Source organism: Oryctolagus cuniculus, chromosome 14 (assembly GCF_051225735.1).
Source record: "Oryctolagus cuniculus isolate XC-2025 breed Fujian yellow rabbit chromosome 14, ASM5122573v1, whole genome shotgun sequence".
Taxonomy (NCBI): domain Eukaryota; kingdom Metazoa; phylum Chordata; class Mammalia; order Lagomorpha; family Leporidae; genus Oryctolagus; species Oryctolagus cuniculus.
Window position 1 is genome coordinate 91,254,441 of NC_142880.1, and position 23,827 is coordinate 91,278,267.

The window sequence follows — 23,827 nt, forward strand, 5'->3', positions numbered from 1 at the left end:
AGGCAGTCCCTGTAAGTCGCTCCTCTGTAGCACCTTGCATGTGCACAGAGGTGATGGAGGAAGACGCAGTGCCTTCACCAGGAGCGCTGTGATTCACACAGAGGCAGCCGGGCTTCCCGCCCTCATCCCTCCTCTCCCAAGTGGCTGGGCTGAGAGATGATGGGCTGGGGAGGCGCGTGCCTGGCTGCTGGCCATCTGTGCACAGTCACACAATCTTTTTTCTGGCAGGACATACTTGTATGGAAAATAGAAAGAAGAAGAAACCCCGTAAAGCAAAAGCAGTTAAATCCCTAAGAAGAGAGCCCTAGGATGTGTTTTCTGTCCTGATGTTAGCGCCTTGAGTTCTTGAGATCCAGTGGGCATTGGTTGGTCTCGTCAGTAACTACTGCATGCTGGCCATCCATTAAACAAGAGTCGCCTCGATGTGAGTGACAGGCTGACCAGCCTATGGACTGCAGGTGCACCTGGGTGGTTTCATTGATCAATGGTGTTCTGGCAGTGTGGACAGGTGAGTCTCATTGCCAAGGATAAAACCCACGTGGCAGCAGGCTGCTAGGGGCCCTGCAGATATGCACTGTGACACAGAGAAGCAGAATTCGTTAAATCCTCATTTGCCAGGTACAGATATGGGTTAGAAGTAAAAGATTGTTTAATGAGAAAAGAAAGCCATGGGCATTTAAATAATCTGCTGTGTAGGAGAAATCAATAAGAGAATTTCCTGTGGGTATTTCTATGTTATTTTAAGAGATGATACCACACAGATTTGGATAAATCAGGAAAGGCCCCATGTGTAGCCGAGATGGACAAAGCCTTCGGTAGATCTTCTACAGAGGGTGAGTCTCAGGAGTCACCAGCCAAAGACGATGAACTGCAGCACAGCCTGCCTATGCCATGCCTTCCAGTTCTTAATTTCCACTCTCTGGTTCCTAAATTTATCTTCTGCCCCCCTGCTAAATACCCCCACTTTTTTTCTTTTTCTTTGTTTTTATTTGCTTTCCTTGAACTTGCCACACTCTTTTTTTTTTTTTTTTAAGAAGTTGTTTTAGGTTTCACTTCCAATGTGCTGCTACATCAGATGAAACAGTTTGTGAATTAAACATGGTGAACCATCACAGGAGTAGGGACAGGAATGTGGGCTGAGCTGAGCTCAGTGGGCAGTTGGGTGAGCTCAACTCTCGCTCGCTCTCTCACTCTCTCTCTCTCTCTCACTCTCACTCTCTTAAAGATTTATTTATTTGAGAGGCAGAGTTTCAGACAGAGGGAGAGACTGGGAGAGAGGTCTTTCATCTACTGGTTCACTCTTAAATGGCCACAGTGGCCGGAGCTGGGCCGATCAGATCCAAGAGCTTCCTCCAGGTCTCCCACTCGGCTGTAGGGACCGAAGCACTAGGGCCATCTTCCACTGCTTTCACAGGCCATAGCAAGGAGCTGGATTAGAGAGGATCAGCTTGGACACGAACCAGTGCCCATATGGGATGCTGGTGCTGCAGATGGTAGCTCAGCCTACTACACTGCAGTACCGGCCCAGAGCTAACTCTTGATAGAGAAGAGGCACAGGTGCCATCTGCCTCCAGGGGTTGATCCTGTAGAACACTGGGATTGATCACACCTTAACCTGGCCTCACTGGTGATAATTCAGCCCCACTCTTCCTCCTCCACCCCCTCCACCCCCTCCATCCATTTCCATTGTCCATCACTTTGAGCTTAACAAGAACGTTACCTTTGTTGGGTTCTATTTATCATAAGCTCCTTTGGATCCTGGAGGCCTGTGTCCATCCTCCATCATTTTGGAAGATTCTGCATAGCCTCTTTGATTATTACTGACAGCTTGGTCCTTGCCAGTGGTGCTGATTAAATGTGGACCAAAGCTCCTGCGTCCCGATCGTCACACAGGCCAGGGAGCTTTCTGGGCCTCCATCAGGCTGGTGCTGGGCCTGCGGGGGTGTCAGAGCAGTTTGTCCTGCACGGAGTGGGGGATCCGTTTGATTTCCTGACTGTTTTATCCCTACTCTCCCGCAGGAGCCTGGGTCTCTTCCCCAGGTCCATAGAGCTCAGCCGAGAGATCACAGACGATTCTTTTGGAGGAACTCGTCCTTGGCCCTGTTCATGTTAGGTGACAGCCTCTGCTCCGTCTACATTGTGTGGGATCTGGCTTACATGTTTTATGTGAAGTTATTTTGCATCTTGTCTGGTTCTTCAGAGAGTTTTGACAGCAGCACAAGAAAACAGAGCAAACCTCCACTCCTCCCCACCCCCTCCGCTGGTTGTGATTTTCCATCCCAGGATTCACTGTGGGGTCATTACTGCGCCTGCTCCCCCACCCCCACCCCAGGGCCTGCGGGCAGACTCAGCCCGGTGTTCTGGAAGATGTCCCTGTGCGGTGCCCCTCAGTCCTGCTGGGCTTTCCTATCTTAATCCCCACTTTGATTCATCCCCATAAGGATCCGGACTTGGCAAACTGCTGCGCCTCTCTCTGCCCTGGGGTTTGGGTTCCTGGCCACCCCTCCCCGGGGCCTTCCCTGTGGGGGGAGGGGAGACTCAGACTCTTTGAAGTTTGTTGTGCTCTCTCCACTCAGAACCCCTTGCCCTTTCCCCAGCTACAAAACCACAGGAGATCAAGAGAAAACAAGCCTCTCATCCACCCTGGGCCTTTCCCTGTTTCCCGAATCCATCTCCTGCTTACACGCCTGCCTTGCGTCTTGGCAGAGTTCGCTTCAATCTTTCTGGCCGCCATGATGGAGAGTTACTGTTAGTGCTAGAGTTGGGAGGTTTTACTACCCTCGATGTTGCCCTTTGTGTGTAGGAAGCAAATCCAAATATCTTGTCACTTTTCACTGTCGCGGTCAGGCCGTGCGGCTGCGCTGGGCGTGGAAAACTCAATGTTTCCTCAAGAGTGGGGCTCCCTGTGTTGGAGGAGGGGACTGTGTACCAAGGCATCCAGGTCTGCAGACTTCATGTGCCCTGAGAGCCAAGTCGCTGTGCACCTTGCAGCATGGGCTACACCCACCTGGCTGGCCAGACCCCACGTGCTGTGCGTTTCTTGGTTAATATTGGAGACTTTATTTTTATAAAGTGGTCAATGTCTGATCTATTAGCCAAATGTTGTTTATAGCCCTTGCCCATCTAGTGCTGGTCTCTAGTCCTTTGGCTTCTTATTTCCTGAACTCTTTATTTAGGGTAACCTTATACCTCTGACTATAATATCAATTTAAAATGTTATCTCAAAAATCCATTTTGAGAAAAAATTTTAAAAAATGATAGTTCATACCATTGAAAATTGGAATCACTAGAACAGAAAATAGTTGTTTGGCCAAATAAATCGATAATTAATTTTTTTTAGAAAGTATACACACTCACCATTCCTGTTGGCCCAGGGCCTGTGACCATGTTCCGCACTTTTTTTTTCCCTAGGAGGAATGTCAGAACTACATCCGGGTGCTTTTGGTGGGCGGTGACCGGTTGTTCACCTGTGGGACCAACGCTTTCACACCTGTCTGCACCAGCCGCTCGGTATGGCTTTGTCTGCACATCGATGGGTCTTCAAACATCGCAATAAAGCCCTAGGTTTAGACACATTTCATTGTCAAATTGAATAAGTAATTGATTTATTTCTAGTAGGAATGTCAATTATATAAAGAATAGGCAAGAGTTGCAGCTTACGTAATTATATTTAAATATGTTCTGAACCATTTAAACTGGAATTCCTCCCCTTCCATATCCCAAAATATTAATCATAAACATCTCTCTTCCTATTCTGCTTTGTGGTAGAGATACTGTTAAATATTAAAAGGGTCTCGAATCACAATCTAGAGGAAGAAAATATAACAAATTGGATAAGAAGCGTGCCAGAGAAATAAAATGAATGGAGCCCCAGGCAAGGCAGAGTCACCCGCGTCCTTTGATTTCCTGCTGTAACCGGCAGAGGAACTGTCAGTGTGCATGTCCCTCCGCAGTGGCCTGGCGGGGTCATTGGGTGGACTCCTCTAATCCAGGATCTTAATTTAATCTTCCTGGAGGAATATAATGAGGAAATACTATTATGTTGATTTCCTGTTGAAAATCTTATGTTTACTTTTCCCTGGTATCAAGTTAACAGCCGGCCACTGGCTGTCAGGAGAGGAGGAGGAGGGTGGGGGCAGTGCTCAGAGGGCAGCTCAGCCCCACGTCCTGCTCTGGCTGGAGAACAGTGCAGGCAAGCAGCCCCTGGTGTGCCCCGTGAGGGTCTCCCCTGGGCCTGTGTTCTACACTTGATCTTAGCCGAAAGGCCGAGAAGCGCTGGGCTTGTGTTTTATCCATGAGGAACCTGACACACACAGAGATTGGGTCACTGCCGCACAGCAAGCAGGTGTCCACCTTCAGCTGTCTGACCCTCTGGCACTGCTCTCCCTAACGTAGGAGTCAAGAACTAAATATGTTCTTGTTTCACAATCAATTAATGCATTTGAGGGACAGAAGAGGGAAACACACACACACACACACACACACACACACACACACAGGAAGTGAGAGACAGAGAAGAGAGTGAGTGAAACACGCAAACCCGGAGTGAGCTCCTGTCCCTCGCTTTACCCCCTAAATATCTACAGCAGCTGGTGCTGCACCAGGCAAAGCCCAGGGTCCCACGCAGGTGCCAGGAGTCCAGGGCTGGAGACATCATCGCTGCCTCCTGGGCGTGCCTGGGCAGGGAGCTGGAGTAGGGACATGGAGCTGGGAATTGAAGCAGGGTAGTTCAATGAGAGACGCAGGTATCTTTTCTGAAAAAGATCTATATATGCATCTATGTGTTTGAAAGCCAGGGGTGGGGGAAGATCTGCTGGATCACTTCCCAAGTGGCCACCACACCTGGGGCAGGCCCAGTCCAGAGCCAGGAGTCAGGCGTCTCATTCTGGTCTCCCATGTGAGTGGCAAGGGCCCGCAACCCATGGCCGTCTCCCCCTGCTTTCCCAGGTACGTTAGCAAGGAGCTAGATTAGAACCAGAGCAGCTGGGATTCATGGACACTCCCAAATGGGAAGCTGCTGTTGCAAGTGGTGGCTTAACCCAGTGCCTTGAGGGACCCGGGCGACTTAACTGCTACACTAAATGCTCACACCCACCAAAGCCATTTCTCTTAAGGTGCCCTCAGTACTCAAAGGCTTTGTCTCATGAGCAGTGGGGAAGCTGCAAGCCACCCTGGTGGCTTCCTGGATCTGGAACAGAATAAAAGTGCTGGAAACGGGGCTGTGTTGTGCTGAACGTGCATATCCCTTGCTGTGGCTGTCCCAGGTAGCTTTACCCACCTGTATCGAGGCACTGATGGCTCCTTCCGCACTGTGGCTTCTATCATTTCTATGTCTATAAATGGTGAGGTCACAGTGATTTCTGTGTTAGAGTGCGACAGTGTGCAGCACTTGTGCACACATCACAGCCGTACCTGCAGTAGTCTTCCTGTTCTGTGAGTGTTCACCGCTGTGAGGTTCCGTAACTAATGGGATGAGAGACAGACTGGCTGAGGGATTCTCTGACCGCGTGCACAGGAGGCTGCACTCAGCAGGCGAAGCGTGCAGGGCACGTCACTGTCTGTCCTGAGCCCCGGGAGCTTGGGGCACAGATGTCCCTTGGCATCGGGGTTGCTGTGACCATCAGCACCAGGAAAGGGGCTTTCAGCAGGATAATTGGGGTCTCCCTCATCTTCGCCCACAGTTGAGTAACCTGACGGAGATCCACGACCAGATCAGTGGCATGGCCCGCTGTCCCTACAGCCCCCAGCACAACTCCACGGCGCTGCTCACGGCCAACGGGGAGCTGTACGCTGCCACGGCCATGGACTTCCCGGGACGCGATCCCGCCATTTACCGAAGCCTGGGCGTTTTGCCACCTCTCCGTACGGCGCAGTACAACTCCAAGTGGCTCAATGGTAAGAACCCGGTTGCTCCCAGTTTTCCGTCTTGTTGGTTTGCAGTCGGTGCTGTGGCCCACTTTACGCAGACAAATGTGTTCTTCACTTTCTAAGGCGGTGCAGGGGTATCCTGCTGAGTGGTGGTGAGGGGAAGACCCAGGAGGTGATGACCTGTGCAGACAGGGCTGATGTCGACGTGATCCCCGATTAAAGCGAAGCTTGGGTTCTGTTTCTCTCGATTACTGTTTGAGGCCTTGGGAATATTTTTTGTGTCATAGATGTGTATGAACTTGCATGCATTCTTTTTTATTATATAGCCATAAATGGAAATTACCAACATTTTGTGAAATTTGCAGACCCTGTGTATAATATGTTTGGCTGATGGTAACCCTGAATAACTTAACAATTAAAAAAAATATGTGTGGGAGATGGCATTTAGCCTAGCAGTTAAGACAGATTTATGGGCCTGCATCCCACCCATATCAGAGTACCCTGGTTTGATTCCTAGCTCCAGCTCATGAGTCTGGCTTTCTGCTAATGGATTCCCTGGAAGGCAGCCACTGTGGCCCGAGTGGCTGGCTGAGTTCTTGACATCATGTGGGAGAGCTGGATTTGTAGCTCCTGGCTCCAGCCCCAGCCATTGCAGCCATGTGGGGAGTGAAAGCGCCGGTGGGAGCTCGCTCTCTCTTTCTGTCTCTCTCTCTCTCTCTTTCTGTCTCTCTCTCTCTGTGCTTCTCTGCCTCTTCAATAAATTAATTTTTTTTAAAAAAAATTATCAGTTCACCAGCCCAAAAATAAATGTTGAGAATGTTCAGTGTTTTATTCTGCAGTCAGTAAGGTTGGAACTTGGGCCACGCTGCTCATGGACGTGAACCTGCTGTAACCTCCAGTGTTACACTCAGATGGGGCAATATCCCCTGGAAGGAGAGCCACATTTCTTGTGTCCTTCTTGATTTTCCTAAGCAATTAGAAACCCTCCTAAGGCTTCTTTCTTTTCTGGTCCAGCACCTGACAGCTAAGCAGTGAGAGTCCAACCGTCACTTTGGGGTTGACTTCATACAAGTCCTGGTGTGTGCCGGCTGACATCCGCCATCTGCGTGTGTGTGTATGCACGTGTGAGTGCGACCACACACACACACGTGCATGCCTCCGCAGGTGCAGGCTCACGAAGGCAGCGCAGATATGCCAAGTGTAATCTGTGCCTGCAAGCATTTAATTGAGAGCTCTTACAGATAATAAAATCTTGCGGTAGATGTATTAAAGTTTATTATTTTGGTATTTCAAGTTCTGCAAAGATTTGGTGGCCTTTTGCCCAGTATAAGCTAATTATGTAGAGTTTTCTCAGCCTCAGCACTGTTGACGTTTTGGACTGGATCGGTCTTTAGTTGGGGGAGGGATATCCTTGGCATTGCAAGATGTTTAACAGCACCCTGACCTATACCAGTGGATGCCAGAAGCACGCCCCTTTTACTTAGTTGCAACAACAAAAATATTCTCAGATATCCCTGGGGGAGAAAATCTCCCCTAGTGAGCACCCTGGCTTAGGCTCATCAGCTATGCGCACTCACATGTCTGTGTAAATATACACAGTGCAAGTGTTTTGCAAACAACCTAGTCAACCCAAGGAGCGCTGTTTGCCTTTAAAGGACTCCTCTGGGGCCCCGAGATCGGCTCCTGGTCCAGACTCTCCAGCAAGTGTGTGACTGTGGTTTCCAGAGGGCGGTGTGGATTTCTCCCCTGGTGGAAGCCGTAACCGGATTCTTCCCACTGGCATCTCCACTGTTGAACTGGTTTCCCCGAACCCATCTGCTCTCCATGATGGTCCCTTCTGGGCCCAGAAACTCTATCTGTGTAGCTTAATACATTTTTTCTATTGAATGGTTTTATTTATTTATTTATCTATTTTTTCTACTGAGCAAAGGGTCCAGCGGAAATCTAAATAGATTTCACCTCCTTCCCCTGCCAACCAAAGACTTTGCAATGAGTGTTTGCCAAAGCAACATAGAAAATAATCAGGATTGTGATAGCTTTTCCCAAAAGTGACACCAGGAGAGTGCCCAAACGTGGTTTGGATCCTAGCAGGGTTAGCAATGCTGCGTGTTTCCTTCCTTGTGACTCGGTGGACCCTGGCTGTTCCAGGGTGAGGCTTCCTTAGCTTCCTGGGTGGGACCCTTCCCACTTGAGACCTGGGTGCTGTCCTGCGCAAAGGAGGAGACCCAAGCTGGTTGTGGTTGTGGTTGTGGTGGGACACACACACACACACGTATACATACATGTGTACACACACATGCACACACATGTACACACACATGCACACCCCTATATATCAAGATTTATTTATGTATTTGAAAGGCAGAGTAACAGACAGAGTGGGCAATATGGAGAGAAAGATCTTCTGCCCATTGGTTCACTGCCCAAAAGGCTGCAACAGCCAGGTCTGGGCCGTGCTGAAGCCAGGACTCCATCTGGGCCGCCCATGTGGGAGGCAGCGGCCCGAGTACTTGGGCCATTTTCTGCTTAACAGAAAGCTAATGGGGCTGAGATCCAAACCAGCCTTCAGATAGGGGCTGCCAGCCTCGTAAGTGCTGGCTCAGCCAGCTGTGCCCAGATGCCACCCAACATGCTGTTCTTTGTTGCACAAAGAAGTTCATGTGTTGGGTTCCTGAAATACGCCACTATTAACAGAAAACGTCTGAGAGCTGCAGAGATCAGGAATCATTGTGGAGGCAACTCTGGTGGCCTGGGGCTCAGCCCATGGTGTCAGCCTAACTGGCCATTCCCTGGAGGGCATCACCCCCTCCCCTGCCCGCCGACGTGGGGCAGACCCTCCCAGAAGAGCAGGGAGCAGCACGCCCACCTGTGGGCTCCCTGGGGCTTGCAGGCGATGTGTCTTCTTCATTTCCCCTCCCTGTGGTCCTGGCACCTTCTCCACCGCTGAGCCTTCAGAAACGGCTTCCGCCATGCTGGCCCTGGGCTTCTTCTCTGCCTCCTCCTCCACCCAGGACAGACTCTGGCCTCCGGAGTCCCTGGAGCTCTGCTTCTGGCCCCTGGCAGGCCTGGACACAGGGATGGTGACGCTCCCTGACCTACCTGGAATCCACGCTTGGTGTCTCCTCTGCTCATTTGCAGTCCCTCTTGTCTCAGGCCCTTCCTCTCCTCTTTCCACTCGGTTGACCCTCACCCGGCCCCCCAGGAAGCTCACCCCCGGGGGATTCCACTTCTGGGCCCCCATAGATCTACGGCAGGAGGATGCTGCCCAGGCGCCCTGCTGTGGGAGGAACAGCCGTGGCCTGGGAAGGTGCTCCCGCGACCCCCATTCTTTCCCACTCACTGCCTCTCCCGCCCACCCCAGACCTCACCCAGCCCCTGCAGGCCCAGCAGAATTCACAAGGAAGTGGTGGACCTCAGGGGTCTCCTGCCCCCAGCCTATTAAATGCACCCGTTCTTTTCATTTGTGACTCACAGCTGGTTCATGTCTGTGTCCTGCAGTAATTTTCTTGCTCAAAATCATGCCCTTATCCATTTTTGCCATGGTCTTGTGTTTCTTCTCTCATTGTGAGAACTGCCTTGCTCTTAAATAAGAACAAACAAAGGAAGCTAAGCAAGCTAAAGACAAAGTACCCTTAGTCCTGCAGTGTCCAGGAAAGTCTCTGTCCCCCGCTGCGTCTCCAGGGACCCACTGAATAAGCCCTTCTGCCTTGAGAGCATTGAGAATCGAGGCATACACTGCAGAGATGAGAGCTGAGTCTGTTCTGGACCGAGCTCCCTGGGGAGTAGGAAAGAGGCATCTGTGGAGGGCTGCCCCGGGGCAGGGCTTCCTGCTTCTTTAGGAAGAACCTGGGGAGTGGGGGATGCCCCCCCCCCATCCAGCACCTCTGTGACTGCCCCACATTGTGGAGAAACAGGAAGGTGGTCTGAATCCAGCCCTCCAGTGCTGCTCATCCCCACCCCCCGGTCCCACTGCACCTGCCGCAGCTACGCTCCCCACAGCATCCACGTGAGGAGCGGCCATGGCCTTCACCACTTCCTGAGGGTGGCCATCACGGCCCCCCCATGTCTTTTCAGTCTTGTGTGTTGACTCTCTCCACCAGTGCCCCTTCAGGTCCAGCCCCATCCCTGAACTGCTCCAAGGCTTTCTGGCCTCAGTCCCACCCTCCTCCCCATCCTGCTCACTGGACGGTCTTCCTGGATTCCCAACCATCCTGCCCCACGGAGCCCCTGCCCACTTAAGAGCACATCCAGGTCTTTGAGAGTCCAGATCGACAGTGGTCACTGTCAGCTGTGTGCCCCAGGGTCAGCGAGCCCCACTCTTTTCTGTCGCTTGGTTTTCCTGTTCTGGGTGTGGCCCTGCACTAACCTGCTATGGCTGCTATCACAGAGCAGCGCAGATTGGGTGGCCTAAACCACAGCCCGCACTCACACCTCTGGGGCTGCAAGTGCAAGGTGGGGCATCAGTGTGCCGGCTTCCCCAGCGGCCTGCCTGCTTGGCTGGTGGGTGCTGTCTCCTCCCTGGGTCTCTCCCCTGTGAGTGCCTGTCTGTCATCTTCCTGAAAGGACCCTGAGGGGACTGGATGATGGCTCCCTCTAGGGACCTTTTTTGACCTGATCACCTGTTTCAATATCCAGGCTCCTAGGACAGCCACATCCTGGGTTTGGGACTTCAGATCTCAACACTTCAGCCCGGAACAGGTTCGGTGATTCGGCCATTCATGAGAGGGGCACCTGCTCACCTCAGAGGATCCCTGCCCCTGCGCCCCAGACCTGTTCAACCCCAGTCCTGCCCTGCCCAAGTCGGGGAGGACCCCCAGACCTGCTCCTCACACCCCGTGCACAAGGGGTGCTCAGTTACCATCAGAAGTGCCACAAAAGCCCTTCTGGGCCAGCTCCACAGACTACCTGGGGTGACTTTTTAAAAATTATCACCCAGGTTTTGTCATGCCCAAACCTAAATGCGTTTCTGTGTCTTCCGCTGCTCAGAGAGGAGAATGCCCACTCCTGCAGGGGCCTCCACGGCTCTGCACGCCTTGCCCGTGGCCGTGGGAACCACATCACTTCCCTCCTCCCACCTGTGCCTCATTCAGCGAAGCCTCACCCGCGTCCCTGCTGCTCTGGACCACCGCCCACTCCCCCTCTACTGCCTCCAGCTTCTCCAGGGCCTGGGAGCTGCCGCCTTCGGTCCTCGTGCCCCAGCTTCGGCGTCGCATCTGTCGTTTATCAAGAAGTCAGAGATGTGGAGTTTCCTGTGCAATCTCTGGTTTCGTGGTGCCGGCAGCTCGGTCCTCACGATGAGCGTGTGAACCTGCAGAAACGGGCGGATACCTGACCTGTAGGGCCTGGACCTGGCCAGCCAGGGCTGCCGGCCTCCTCCCAGCCTCCACCGCTGCTTCCTGGCCTGTGGATGCCGTTCATCTTCCCGGGTCTTCTCCCTCCTTCTGCGCCTTCTGCTTCCCGTCACCCCCAGGCACTGTGATCCCCTGCCTCCCTCCGGAGACCCTGGCTCTGATCAGAAGCCCCTGTGACCTCTGCCAGCCCCCCTGCTGTCCCCCCACCAAGGCTTCCCCAGCCTGTGGCCCCCTGTCCCTTGCCCTCCCCACTTCCCTCGCTCCTTGTAGCGCAGTGTCCTGGCTGCACTGCCGACCCTTCATGGTGGAGGGCTGTGCTCTGTTCATTCTCTGAGTGGCGAGAGCTTGGAGCCAGAGGCAGGACTCGGGCAGATCTGGGGCCAAGTCCAGGCTCAGCCCTCAGGGTTCTGACTTGCCTGAAGGGATTCATGACTTAACCAATGCAAACTGGACATACCTAACAGCCTGGCCCAGCAGTTGGGAGAATAGAATAGGACAATTACAGAAACAGTTATGGATTTTAGAGTCCATCCTCTAATCAATATTCAGGGAAAAAATGTTATTACTATGAACGCCTCCAAGTCGGATGCACGGTGTGCTGGGCAGTAGACGGTTAATAAGTGTTTGTGGACTGACTGACTGAGCGAACATTGTGGATTGTGCTTCCTGCATTGCTAGCTGAACGGCCTCCTCTTTCACCCTCTGCCCTGCGCTGAGAAGCCTCCCCCTGCTCTTCTGCACAGCCCCTGCTGCCCTTCAGGGCTGATCGCTGCTGGAGATCCTGCCTTGCCTGGTCCTGCAGCGTCCTGGCTCCCAGGCACATCCGGGACCTGCCTGTCGCTGCCCAGTGGTGCTGCCTCCGGCTGTCAGCAGGGCGCACCCTCCGGAAGGCCACCACTCAACTCCCTGCTGAACAGTACACACACTTTTGTTCTGGACGCCGTCCAGGTTTTCTGACCTTTCCCTGTTGAGTGGAGAAAATGGTCTCAGCAGGTGCGGTCTAGCGGGCAGCGCAGCTACCGTGGTCAGGCAGATGTTGGTGCCAGGACTCTGGCTGGGTGATTGCATTGTGAGCGGGATGATTTGTGTGTGCACCGGGGAAGTCCCTTTCCAGGACTTGAACTGTTAATTTAGGGAGGCCAGCTGATGAGGTTTGTATTCTGTACGGCACTGGGCCAGGCCCCATCTCCCACACATCCAGCCACTGGCCAGCAGTCAGTTGCCGGCCACGGCTGCTTCACTCAGATGCACCTGCAGGGGCGTAGTGGACAGAGCCTCTGTTTGTTTCCTGGGGCTGCAGGACAAAATGTCACAGACTGGGTCACTCCAAACAATGGAAATTTATTCTCTCTAAGTTCTGGAGGCTAAAGTTCCAAAATCAAAGAGCCAGGCAAGCCATGCACCCTCGAGGGTGCTAGGGGAGGACCCTCCTGCTCTTCTGCTCTCGAGGCACGTGGCATTCCTCGAGTCCTTGCTCTGCTTCTGTCTGTACACGCCCATGTTCCCGTGCATCTCAGTTTGAATGTTTTTCCTTGTTGTTCATATGGACCTGAGTCCATCCCTATGACTTCATTTTTACTTGGTTATGTCTGCGAAGACCCTATTACTTTTTTTTTAAAGATTTAATTTTTATTTATTTGAAAGAGTTACAGAGAGAGTAGGAGAGAGAGATCCTCCATCCACTGGTTCACTACCCAAATGGCCACAATGGCGGGGGATGGGCCAGGCTGAAGCCAGAAAGAAGTGAGAAACTCGGTCCAGGTCTTCCCCATGAGCAGTACGGTGGGGACCCAAATACTTGAGCCATCATCTGCTGCCCCCCAAGATTCCCATTCATGGGAAGCAGGCATCCCAAGTGGTGGCTTAACCTGCTGTGCTGCAGTGCCGCCCCACATTTAATTCAGTTTTAGGTGAATTATCCTCTTAGGTTTTGATTATTTTAATTATTTGAAAGGTAGAGTGACAGAGGTCGAGGCAGAGAGCGAGGGCTTCTATCCACTAGTTCATTTCCCAAATAGCTGCAATGGCTGGGGCCTGGCAGGTCTGAAGCCAGGAGCCTGGAGGTTCTTCTAGGTTTCCTGTGTAGGTACAAGGGCCCAAGCACTTGGGCCATCTTCCACTGCTTTCCACGCACACTAGCCGGGAGCTGGGTTGGAAGTGGAGCAGCCGGGTCTCAAACTAGTGCCCAAATGGGATGTCAACATTGCAGGCAGAGGCTTAACTTGCTACACAAGGCCAGCGCCAGCAAAGACCGTATTTCCAAATATCACGTTCACGGGAACTGGGGCTTAGGTCTTCAGCATGAGCGTGCCTTTTGGGGAACACATTTCAACCCACAATACCGCTCTAACCAAGAAATGTCGAATGTTGCACTCTTGTTTGTTTGTTTGTTTGTTTGTTTGTTTGTTTTTGACAGGCAGAGTGGACAGAGAGAGAGAGAGAGAGAGAGAGAGAGAGAGAAAGGTCTTCCTTTTGCCGTTGGTTCACCCTCCAATGGCCGCCGCGGCCAGCGTGCTGCAGCCGGCGCACCGCGCCTATCCGAAGGCAGGAGCCAGGTGCTTCTCCTGGTCTCCCATGGGGTGCAGGGCCCAAGGACTTGGGCCATCATCCACTGCACTCCCTGGCCATAGCAGAGAGCTGGCCTGGAAGAGGGGCAACCGGGACAGAATCTGGTGCCCTGACCGGGACCAGAACTTGATGTGCCGGTGCCGCAAGGCGGAGGATTAGCCTAGTGAGCCGTGGTGCCGGCCCGAATGTTGCACTCTTAAGTCATGCATCTTGTTTTCTGGCAGCAATCCTCCCTCCCTGCCTCCCTCTCTCCCCATCCTTCCTTCTGCTTTTTTTTTTTTTTTTTTTTTTTTTAATTTGAGAGGTAGAGCAAGAGAGCACAGGCACCATGGCTCCCTAGCACGGTGCACTTCTCAAACGCCCGCCTGAGTGGAGGCTGAGCTGTAGTCAGTCAGGAGCCAAGAGCTCAATCCGGGTCACCCACGTTGGTGGCAGTGATCCAAGCACCGGAGCCAGGAGTTGAACCCAAACACTCTGATAGGGGATGCTGGCGTCGTAGCTGATGTCTACTGCCGCACCAAACACGATGCCTCTGACACAATCTTAACCCCCTTTCTCATGTTGTGGGCAAACCCGTCCGCATCACGAGCTTCCCACTCCAGGCCGGCCACCGTCTTTTATAGCAGACAATGCAGCCTTCCGATTTCTGATGAGAATCAGACAGTATCCGGGCCAGAACAGATGACCTTGTGTCTGCCTTGCCTCAGACAGACCACTGGGTGCTGTCTCTTCCTGTCTCCCTGCAGAGCACAGTATGTTCCGTTACGCTGCTTCTGACCCTGCACTTCCCTCCCCACACGGCGAGCGTGGTGCGCGGGGAAGCAGCACTCTTTCCTGTGCCAGGTTCTGCAGCGGCTCCGTTACCCGCTCCGGGTCCTGCGGTGAAGGCTTGGCAGACACCACACACACTAGAAGCATCTTCAGGACATGAGTGGCCCTTCTCTGTTCCCAGCCTCTTGGGACCCCTCATACTTCCAGGATCAGTTTCAGCCCTGTCTAGGGTGGCATCAGCCCTGACAAAGGGCCTACCAAGCTTCTAGTCTTGCCACCCCACTTCCCAGAAAGCCAGCATGCACAACAGGGACTGTTCACAAGCCTGCCTGTGGCGGGCTCCATCTCTTAGACCCAGTATCAGAGTTCCAGGAGTACCTGCAGTTATGTGCGATGAGGAGGTGTCCCGTCTGCACAGCTGCACCTGTGCCAGGAGCCCCAGGTGGTGGGAGGGGCAGCCGGCTCTCAGTCCAGTCTGAGTGGAGAGGGCAGCCGGGCTGGGTGTCGCTCTGGCTGCCTTCGCTTGTCTTCCTGAGTCGTCTTCACCAGCCCGAGTGCTCTGCTCCACCTGCCCTCCTCCGTGCCTACAGCTTTCCCTGTGTGCACACGAGGTGTCGGGAGGAGCAAGGTGTCGTCTCGGGCACTGTGCCTTCCTCACCCTGTGCCTCTGCCGTAGACCATCCTCACTTCCCTTGTTTTTTGCTTCCTGGCTGATTCTGCCTCCTCTGTGGCTTTAGATGAATTCTCATTTTCTCAGAGACTCCAGTGGGTCTCTGTTATCCCTTCTTGGTTTGGTGTGTGATTGTACCTACACCCGCGATACCAGGGTTCGTGGTCATTCTCGCTCCAAACCTACAAGAGCTCCCCATTGCCCCCTGTCTAGGAAGCCAGAGCTCAGCGAGCTGGCTGCCCACTCCCTTCCTGGCCTCCCCCTGTGTTAGCCTCTGTACTGCTCTCCACTGCTCTTCAGAGGCCTGCAAACTTTTTCTATAAAGGGCTGCAGAAAAAATGCTTCCGGCTTTGCAGTCTCTATGGTGTGTCGCTACCTCTCAGTTCTGCCATCTTGTAAGCAAACATTCGGGGTGGCTGTGTGCTAATAAAGTTTATTTATGAAAAAGGCAGCAGGCAGGATGTGGTCTGTGAACTGGACTTCTCTGCCCTGCCTGGAACGCTCTTCCCCCAGGTAGTCCTCCTGGACTGCGGCCTCTGGGCCTCATAGCCTTTGCCTGCATGTCCTTCTCCCCGTGGGACCCTGCCATGCCTCCCTGCAGCCCCAACACCATGCTTAGTTTTTGACCTTGGCCATCATGATCACTTGGCTCAGTGTCAAATGGAAGTACCTTGATTGCTGAACTGCTGTGTCTCATTCACTGATGGACCCCCTTTGCTTGCAGCAGTGTTGGGGATACAGTCAGCACGCAATTAACATTGCTTGAATCAGTGAATGAAGGGATGTTATGATCTGACTGTGGGCCCAGTCCCTGTGTGATGGTGTTAGGAGCTGGGGCCTTTGGAAGGTGGCTCGGTCATGAGGGGGGGCTCGTGAATGGGATCCCACCCATCATCCCTTCCACTGTGCCAAGGACAAGGTGAGAAGGTACTGTCTGAGAACAAGACAGCCGCCCCCACTGACATGGAGGCTGCTGGTACCTTGACCACAGGCTCCTGGGGTCAGAGCTGTGAGGAGTAAGGGCTGTTCCATAGCAGAGCCTGGCCGTGGTGTTTTGTTTCAACAGCCTGCTGGACAGCACAGTGTGTGAATCACTCATGTATTTGCTTTCCACGCTGGTTTGTGTGTGGGTGCCACCTTGGTGGGCTCAGCGTCCCAGATCTGAGACTCCACGGATGCTCCGCCAATATTTGTTGAATGCATAAGAGATAAGCAAAGCTCATGAACAGCAGAAACATGAAAAATGTTGTTCAACAAGGGAACCTGTCCTATTAGTTGTAACCCAAGACTAAACATCTAACAAATGACAGTTTTTCCGCAGATCTGTATGTTTGAAACCGACTCAGGCCCAAATGTTTGAAAAAAATCTTCCATTCGAGCCCCCACCTCATTTGGACCCCATTATCAGTTTAATCAGTCGTCAGTGGCCGTGTGATTGACTGGAAAACGTTCTGGAAGGATTTGTAACACTAAGTTATGTAGTAATGAATAGAAGTCTCCAAATCAGATTTCTCCCCTGTGCCAAAATCACTCTTAAAACAAATTTATGTACTTAGAGAAATACTTGAACAGCTTTAATGCATTAAAATATTAATCGTTAATAACCCTTATTAAATGATTACTGTAAGGCAGGATAATAAATATTTAATGGTCGATGCTGAAAATAGAGAAGCTGTAAAAACCTGCCTTGAAGAGCTTGGCAGTCAAATTATTGAAACAATAAACCCATGAAGAGAAGTAAAAATGGTGTTTGCAAGTTAATATCATGCATTTCATTTAGAAGTTAACAAGTGCATATGGTTAAGAAGTTAAGAAGTTGGGTTTGTGAGTGCAGAGGGGACGGAGTGCTTGTATATGGAGAACTTCGCTGGGAACTTGGACAAGCAGACTGCTGAACGAGCCCCAGTAACCCAGCAGGGACAGAATCCCACCAGCACCCAGGCACTGCTGTGGTTCCTCCTCTGGACGGAACGTCTGTCTGTCCCACTGGCCCACCCCAGCCATCGCTAGAGCTTCCTGAGAGTGTAGCCAATGCCCTTGAGGTCCACAAGCGTTGTCATGGTCCCCGTGTCACTGTTTATGAGCTGTTCTGTTTCTAGTTAAGAAAACTCTTGCTCACAGGCGTAAATTCCTCTGGTTTAAGATGCATTACTGGTGTTGCTTGAGCTGTAGCTGGACCCTTTCAGGTCCTTAAAATGCGATTGTCTTCCTTCCGAAGACCTAAGATGATCGACTTGGAGGCAGAAACGCCTTCTATGTGTGGCTCAAGCAGAGAGCGTTTCTGGTTGTGGAAAAGAGAGTTGTTTTTGGAACTTGGAGCTACTCCCTGGGAGCAGGTGCGAGTTGTCAACAGCCTCAGCACCGCTGGGCTGGGGTGACTTGGGTGGGCTCTGTCCTGGGGACCGTGAGAGCTTGCGTGAGGTCTCTCTCTTTCTCAAATAAATAGTTACAAATTTGAGAAAGTGGGAATTGAGAATGGAGTATATTTTGGTAGCAAAAACAAAGTGTTTATTGAAAAAAGATGAAGCTGTTTAAAACCAGAATAAAAACCAAGATAGATTGAATAGTCAGCAACCTAGCTTTGTATTGTAGCAAGTAAATGCCTGGAAGATGCTGGAAGTGGCATCGTTGTGAACAGTGGTCTCTCTTCAGATGTCTAGCTGATGAAGACTCAACTCACTGTGGTGACCAGACATGGCCTTAAAACACGTGGCATATGATAACAGCACAGTGAGCCCCTGTTTTCTAATTTTTAGGCCTATAAGTCCCATCAGAAGTCATCGCATCGCTTGTCTATGCTATCTGGGATGGGTGTGCTTTGGAAATTCTGTTGAGCACTGATCTGATAGCCCTTCATAGGTCCAGGTGTTATTTCAAACGAATGACTTCTCTGCCTGTCCTTAGCTTGTCAGTGCACCGATTACTGACTCTCTCGCCTCCAGTTCTTGCACCAATGATGAGTCACAGCACCTGTCTAGGTCATGCAGGTGTATTGGAGACTCCATGTACACCCCATCCCACACCCTCCACACAGCCCTCCTGGGGAGAGTACATCGTCCTGACTTTACAGACCAGCACTCTAGAGCTCAAAAGAATTCCTTCATGTATAAGGGCCGCACTTGATACATAGTTGAGCTAGGATTTGGAAACAGATACAGTCCCAAAGCTTGCACACTCTGTCATTCAAATGCTCATGCCATACTTGGCCTGCCTCTCTCTCCTGATGTCTGTGTTTTTATGCCGGATAGGAAGTGGAGCAGGCAGGACTCGAACCAGCATCCATATGGGATGCTGGCACTTCAGGCGCGGCTCCACCCGCTACGCCACAGCTCTGGCCCCAGGGAATCACTTCTTATGGTGCTCTTTGAGGATGTGTCTGTCCTTGTTCCTGTTCATGAAGCTCTGAGTGCCTGAAAGTTTTGGAGCCACAGAACCGCTTCCAGCCTTGGATGGAGGTTCTGCAAGTAGTGTACTTGCCAGTCCGTCACTGAGAACCTTTGGATTCACATTGCACATTTCAAAGATGGGGTTGAATGAGCCCTTTCTTAACACGTCTTACAGACCGAGATGCCAACAGTGTACTTGGAGTAACAGGGAGATCTGCACAGGGTGACCACACAGAAGAAATGTGGAGTGTAGACCTTTCCTGTATCTGTAGATGGTTTTGTGCTTGCTTTCTGGAACTCTAGCAGCCTCCTGGTGACACTCCCAGCCCCATCCCATGTCCTGCCTGTTTCTCAACACCGCTTCCTCTTCCTCCCAGAAGTGTCCAAATTTGGACTGTAATTTTTTCTGGCCTGTTTATAAGATGCCTGCTTCTCCATTGTTCAGTCCATTGTATCCATATTGCTCTATTGAAATGCTTATTTTACCCCAGTCATTGTGCACACTTGGTCACTCACAGTTGGAGATGGGAAGTTGGCTCTCTCCTGGTTTTGTTTGCCTTTTGCCCTGGCCCTGATCAATTCAGGAGACAAAGCTGGATCCGTCACATAGGTAACCTTGTGCTGTTGTAGTTTTGGGGAAACAAATTTGATAAAACTGAGTAATGTAGTTCAATATTTTCTTTCAGTTCTTACATGTATTTATTGTAGTCTTTTAAAATATCTGATTCCAAGTTAATATTCCCATTATAAAACTCCTAAGCATTGATCAATAATTCTGCAAATTATTAATCCTTAATAAGCAAATCTCTATGTTTAAACTATCAGGAAGAAATAAGCATGAGAAATAGAAATTTTCTGTTTTAAAAATGTACACAAATAATCATGAAATTTATGTATAACAAATCGGGCTTAGGAATGGATGATTTGATAGAATCCTTGTGGGAGCATGGACGTGCTGCCAGGGACTGTACTTGGAATGGAGGGGAGAGCAGACTAGAAATCCAAGTCTACCTCACTTGGGCTGGAACATTCAGACAAGCTTCGGATTAATGAAGCTCCTGTAGACAAGCAGATGGATGATTTCAGGTGGGAGTTTGGGGCTGCCAGGACCCAGGCTAGTGCAGAAGCACTAATTCTCATCAGGGAGAAGGCAGCAAGTTCTCATCGTTCAAGTAGACTGTGCCATTCAGCAAATCCAGGAGCATCACGCATTTTCAGCAGGTTATAATTCTCTTGAAGAAGGAGCACTAAACGCTTGCTGGATCTGTGTTTCACACGCGACAGCAAGGATTCCAACAATGGCTTTGCCACCACGATGACTCGGTGAGTGGCAGACCCTGCCGCTTTCCTCACTGCCCTTCATGTCATTGCACACTGGCCTATGCCTCATTTGTCCCCTCACTCTGTTTGAGGGCACGGACTGTGTCCTTCAGTCCACCAAGGAACTACCTTGTGCCCAGGATGGGAGCTCATCATGGCATCCCTTGGGGATACCGGCATGCTTGGCTGTCATTCAGAGCACAGTAGACAACAGAGTCCCCAGCACCATGTTTGGTCTTAGACTTGCAGAAAAAAAAACAAGGGATTGGGGCCAGCGTCATGGCATAGCAGGTAGAGCCACCACCTTCGACGCCGGCATCCCATATGGGTGAGTCCTGTCTGCTCCAGCTCCAATCCAGCTCCCTGCTAATGAGCCTGGGAAAGCAGTGAAAGGTGGCACGAGTGCTTGGGCCCCGCACCCATGTGGGAGACCTGGAAGAAGCTCTGGACTCCTGGCTTCTCCCTGGCACAGCCCCAGTTGTTGCAGCCATTTGGGGAGTAAACTAGTGGCTGGAAGATCTCTCTCTTTCTCTCTCCAGTTGTGCGTTTCAAATAAATAAAAATGAATCTAAGAAAAAAGGAACAAAGGGCCCTAAGTTGCTGTACACGATGGATAAATAATTAGCTTGATAAGTAATATTGGTATGTTTCCCAATGTGTTTTTATATTAATTTAAAAAGTGAGGCAGTTATTTTAGATAAATTATGTATATTTTGATGACTTCTAACCACCTGCTAGGTCCTTGATATGCGTTCATAGAAACAACCTTTAGACATGACACACAGTGTCATTTCATTCTTACAGAGATACTGAATGTTGGGCACTGTTGCTACCTTTGTCAAACTGAAACACCACCATACACAGCTAAATAATCTGACCAAGCTCATGCAGCCAGTAGGTGGGAGTATTCACACACACACACACACACACACGTACGTACACCTCCCTCAATGTTACGTATGTGTGACACACACACCCGCAGAAGTATCTGTCTACTATCAACATGGCTGCCTGTTACTAGAAATCTCAGAGAAAGAACATGAGTTCCCCAGGGGTCCTTTAACCACATTTTATTGTTTGAAGTTTATTTTTTATGTAGTTGAATGGCAGGAGAGAAAGAGAGAGATCGATTGGTCTTCTGTTCACTTGTTCTCTGCCCCAGATGGCTGCCACAGCGAGGGCTGGGCCAAGCTGAAGCTAGAAGCCCGACACTATCCAGGTCTTCCACCCGAGAGGTAGGGTAGGAACCCAAGCATTGAGCCATCATCTGCTGCCTCCCAAGCTTCGCGTTAGCAAGAAGCTGGATAGGACGCAGGCATCCCAAGCGTGGCTTCACTCTACTACAGTGCCTGCCCTACATTTAAGTTTAGTGGAAATATCCAGTCTAACTAAATATGTGAAATTGGATTTTCCTCAGAAGTTATGCAGCACGTTTTGCTGCTACTATAACCGAGGAAACCATGTTCACAATAGAGTGGGTCTAGAATCTCAGGATGCATGCGGAAGTGGTTATGTAGCAGCCCAAAACCTGCCCTCACTGTGTGTCATGTCTAAAGGCTGTTTCTATGAACATGAGTTCTTTCTGTGAAACACCTTGCTACTTTAACAAACAGGGCTGCTTTTTTATTCCTCAAAATGTGATCACCTTGAAGCTTGAGATATGTATGTTTGATCATTCCTCCTCATTCAAAGAGGTAATGTTAGATACAAATCCTTCTAAGAGACATTAAAAAGTCCTGAGGAAGCAGGCGTTGGCAGGTAGTGGGTGCCAGCTCACGTCCCAGCTGCTCTACGTCCCATCTAGCTCCCTACTGATGGCCTGAGAAAAAGTAATACGAGATGATCCAAGCACCTGGACCCCTGCCACCCATGTGGGAGACTGGAAGAAGCTCCTGGCTTTGGCCTGGCCCAGCCCTGTCTGTTGAGGCCATTTGATATGTGAACCAGTGGATGGAAGAGCTCTCTCTCTCTCTCTCTCCCTCCCTCTCTCTCTCTCTCCCTCTCTCTCTCTACCTCCCTCTCTCTCCCTCCCTCTCCCTCCCTCTCTCTCCCTCCCTCTCTCTCCCTCTCTCTCCCTCCCTCTCTCTCCCTCTCTCTCCCTCTCTCCCCCTCTCTCCCCCTCTCTCCCTCTCTCCCCCTCTCTCCTTCCCTCTCCCTCCTTCCCTCTCCCTCCTTCCCTCTCCCTCCTTTCCTCACCCTTTCCCTCCTTCCCTCTCCCTCTCCCTCTCTCTTTCAAATTAAAAAAATCTTCTAAAAGATAAAAATAAATCATGAGAAGATAATAATAGCCACGAGGTAATAGGACCCTCCCATGAACCATTCCTTTAATCTCTACAGAGTCGGTCGTTAGGGCCACCGATTGTCCTGCAGGACCGCAGAGCCTGTGTGATGTCACCGGTGCAGCCCTGGCTGAGCCTCACCCTATGGGTCCCATCTCCAGGCTGCCTTTGGCACCTAAATCATGAGAAGGTCTTTGTGTGATAGACTTAGCCTGGTAAGGCTGCTGTAGAGTCGGGCAGTTGGAGTGCCTTTGGGTCTGCAGTACCCATCCTCATTGATTCAGGCAGGTGGCTCCGTGGTAGGGCCTGCCAGTGATCTGGCCCCTCTGCACAAGGTGCCTCCCTACAGTGCTGTATTGGACACGGGAGCAGAGGGCAAGTGGAGTGGAAGGCTGCCTTTGGATGGTCAGCATTTGGGTCCATGTGACCAAAGTCTTCTCAGAATTGCTGATGCATTTCTTCTTGTCATCACTCCTTTCTATCATGAGCCGTTCTCAGCACCCCATCTGCATGTCTGCTGTTACATAAGCGAAGATGTAAAATGAAAACTCCTCCATTGTGGAGCATGATTCTTATTATTGTGACATATTTTATGGAATACTCTGTAATCCACAACTCAGCCTGTTTTACAAACATGAGGAAAAGCGGCTTTTCTGTGCATAGATTCATGTAGAAGCCGGCGTACCCCATGCCTGTTTCGGTCCTGTGCTCGCGAGTGACCCACCTTCTATTCATTTGTAACTTTAGTAATGATCATCTATAAAGGGCCTCTCAGATCTCCTGCACTGCCCTCCACTGCAGACCAGAAGGCGATGCCTAATTTATAGCTGGCTCAGTTCACTCAGGAGTGACAGATCCTAGTTTGTGGTGAATTGGATTTTAACAAAAGACAGAACTTAAACAATGGAAGGAAAACAATATGCATCTTATTATCCTGTCTAGTGAGACTCCCATGTCCCCTGCCTTCAGATTCATTTCAGTAAATGGGAGAGACACCCGACTGCACGTTCAACAGTGCTTGCTGCTATCTGGCTGTCTTTGGAAAGGGAGCAGGGTGCTGGCTGGATTTCCAGAGGTTCCAGCAGGTCACACCGTCAGGGACCCCTGGTCTCTCTGGGGGCTGGCAGAAGGCAGCAGGATGTGCCTCCAAGGTGAATGGTGGTGCGTGGTGAACCCAAGGGCAGCGCACTGTGCCCCCAGGGCCTTCTCTTGTTTATCTACACAGAAGGAAAGTCCTTGCTTGAGCATTCCCATCAGAAACGCACCTAGGCCCCGTGAGAAGTGGGGCCGGCATGGTTTGGGGAGATGGGGGGGCATCTGTGGGCAGCACCTGGGGAGCCAGTCTGCTTGGCTCTGCTCCGTATGCCTCCTAACCTGGGGAGTCAGAATGGGAGAAGGTTCAGTGGTGTGGACGATGGGTGAGGAGCGGATGCTGTAACAGCCACTGGCCGGCACCCTGAGGCTGTGGTGGACACGCTGGAGACCTCGTCCCCGGGACTGGGTGGACTCTCCCAGCAGTATCCTGTATGGCGGGTACTGCAAATGCTGCCTTTTTCTTCTCTTGCCGTCACTCCTGCTGTCCCTGCAGCTGGGGATGACTCTTGCGGTCATTTG

At 51.2% G+C, this 23,827-nt stretch overlaps 1 protein-coding gene across 14 annotated transcripts in view; it reads left to right on the forward strand.

The window, feature by feature from the left end:
• Window positions 1–23,827, forward strand: part of SEMA5A (semaphorin 5A) — a 479,052-nt gene that overhangs the window by 297,139 nt on the left and 158,086 nt on the right. For all 14 annotated transcript variants that reach the window (XM_070056841.2, XM_070056840.2, XM_070056845.2 and 11 more), the window contains 2 exons: window positions 3,412–3,510; window positions 5,682–5,895. In XM_070056841.2, coding sequence (XP_069912942.1) covers window positions 3,412–3,510; window positions 5,682–5,895 — 313 coding nt within the window. The remainder of the gene's footprint in view (window positions 1–3,411; window positions 3,511–5,681; window positions 5,896–23,827) is intronic.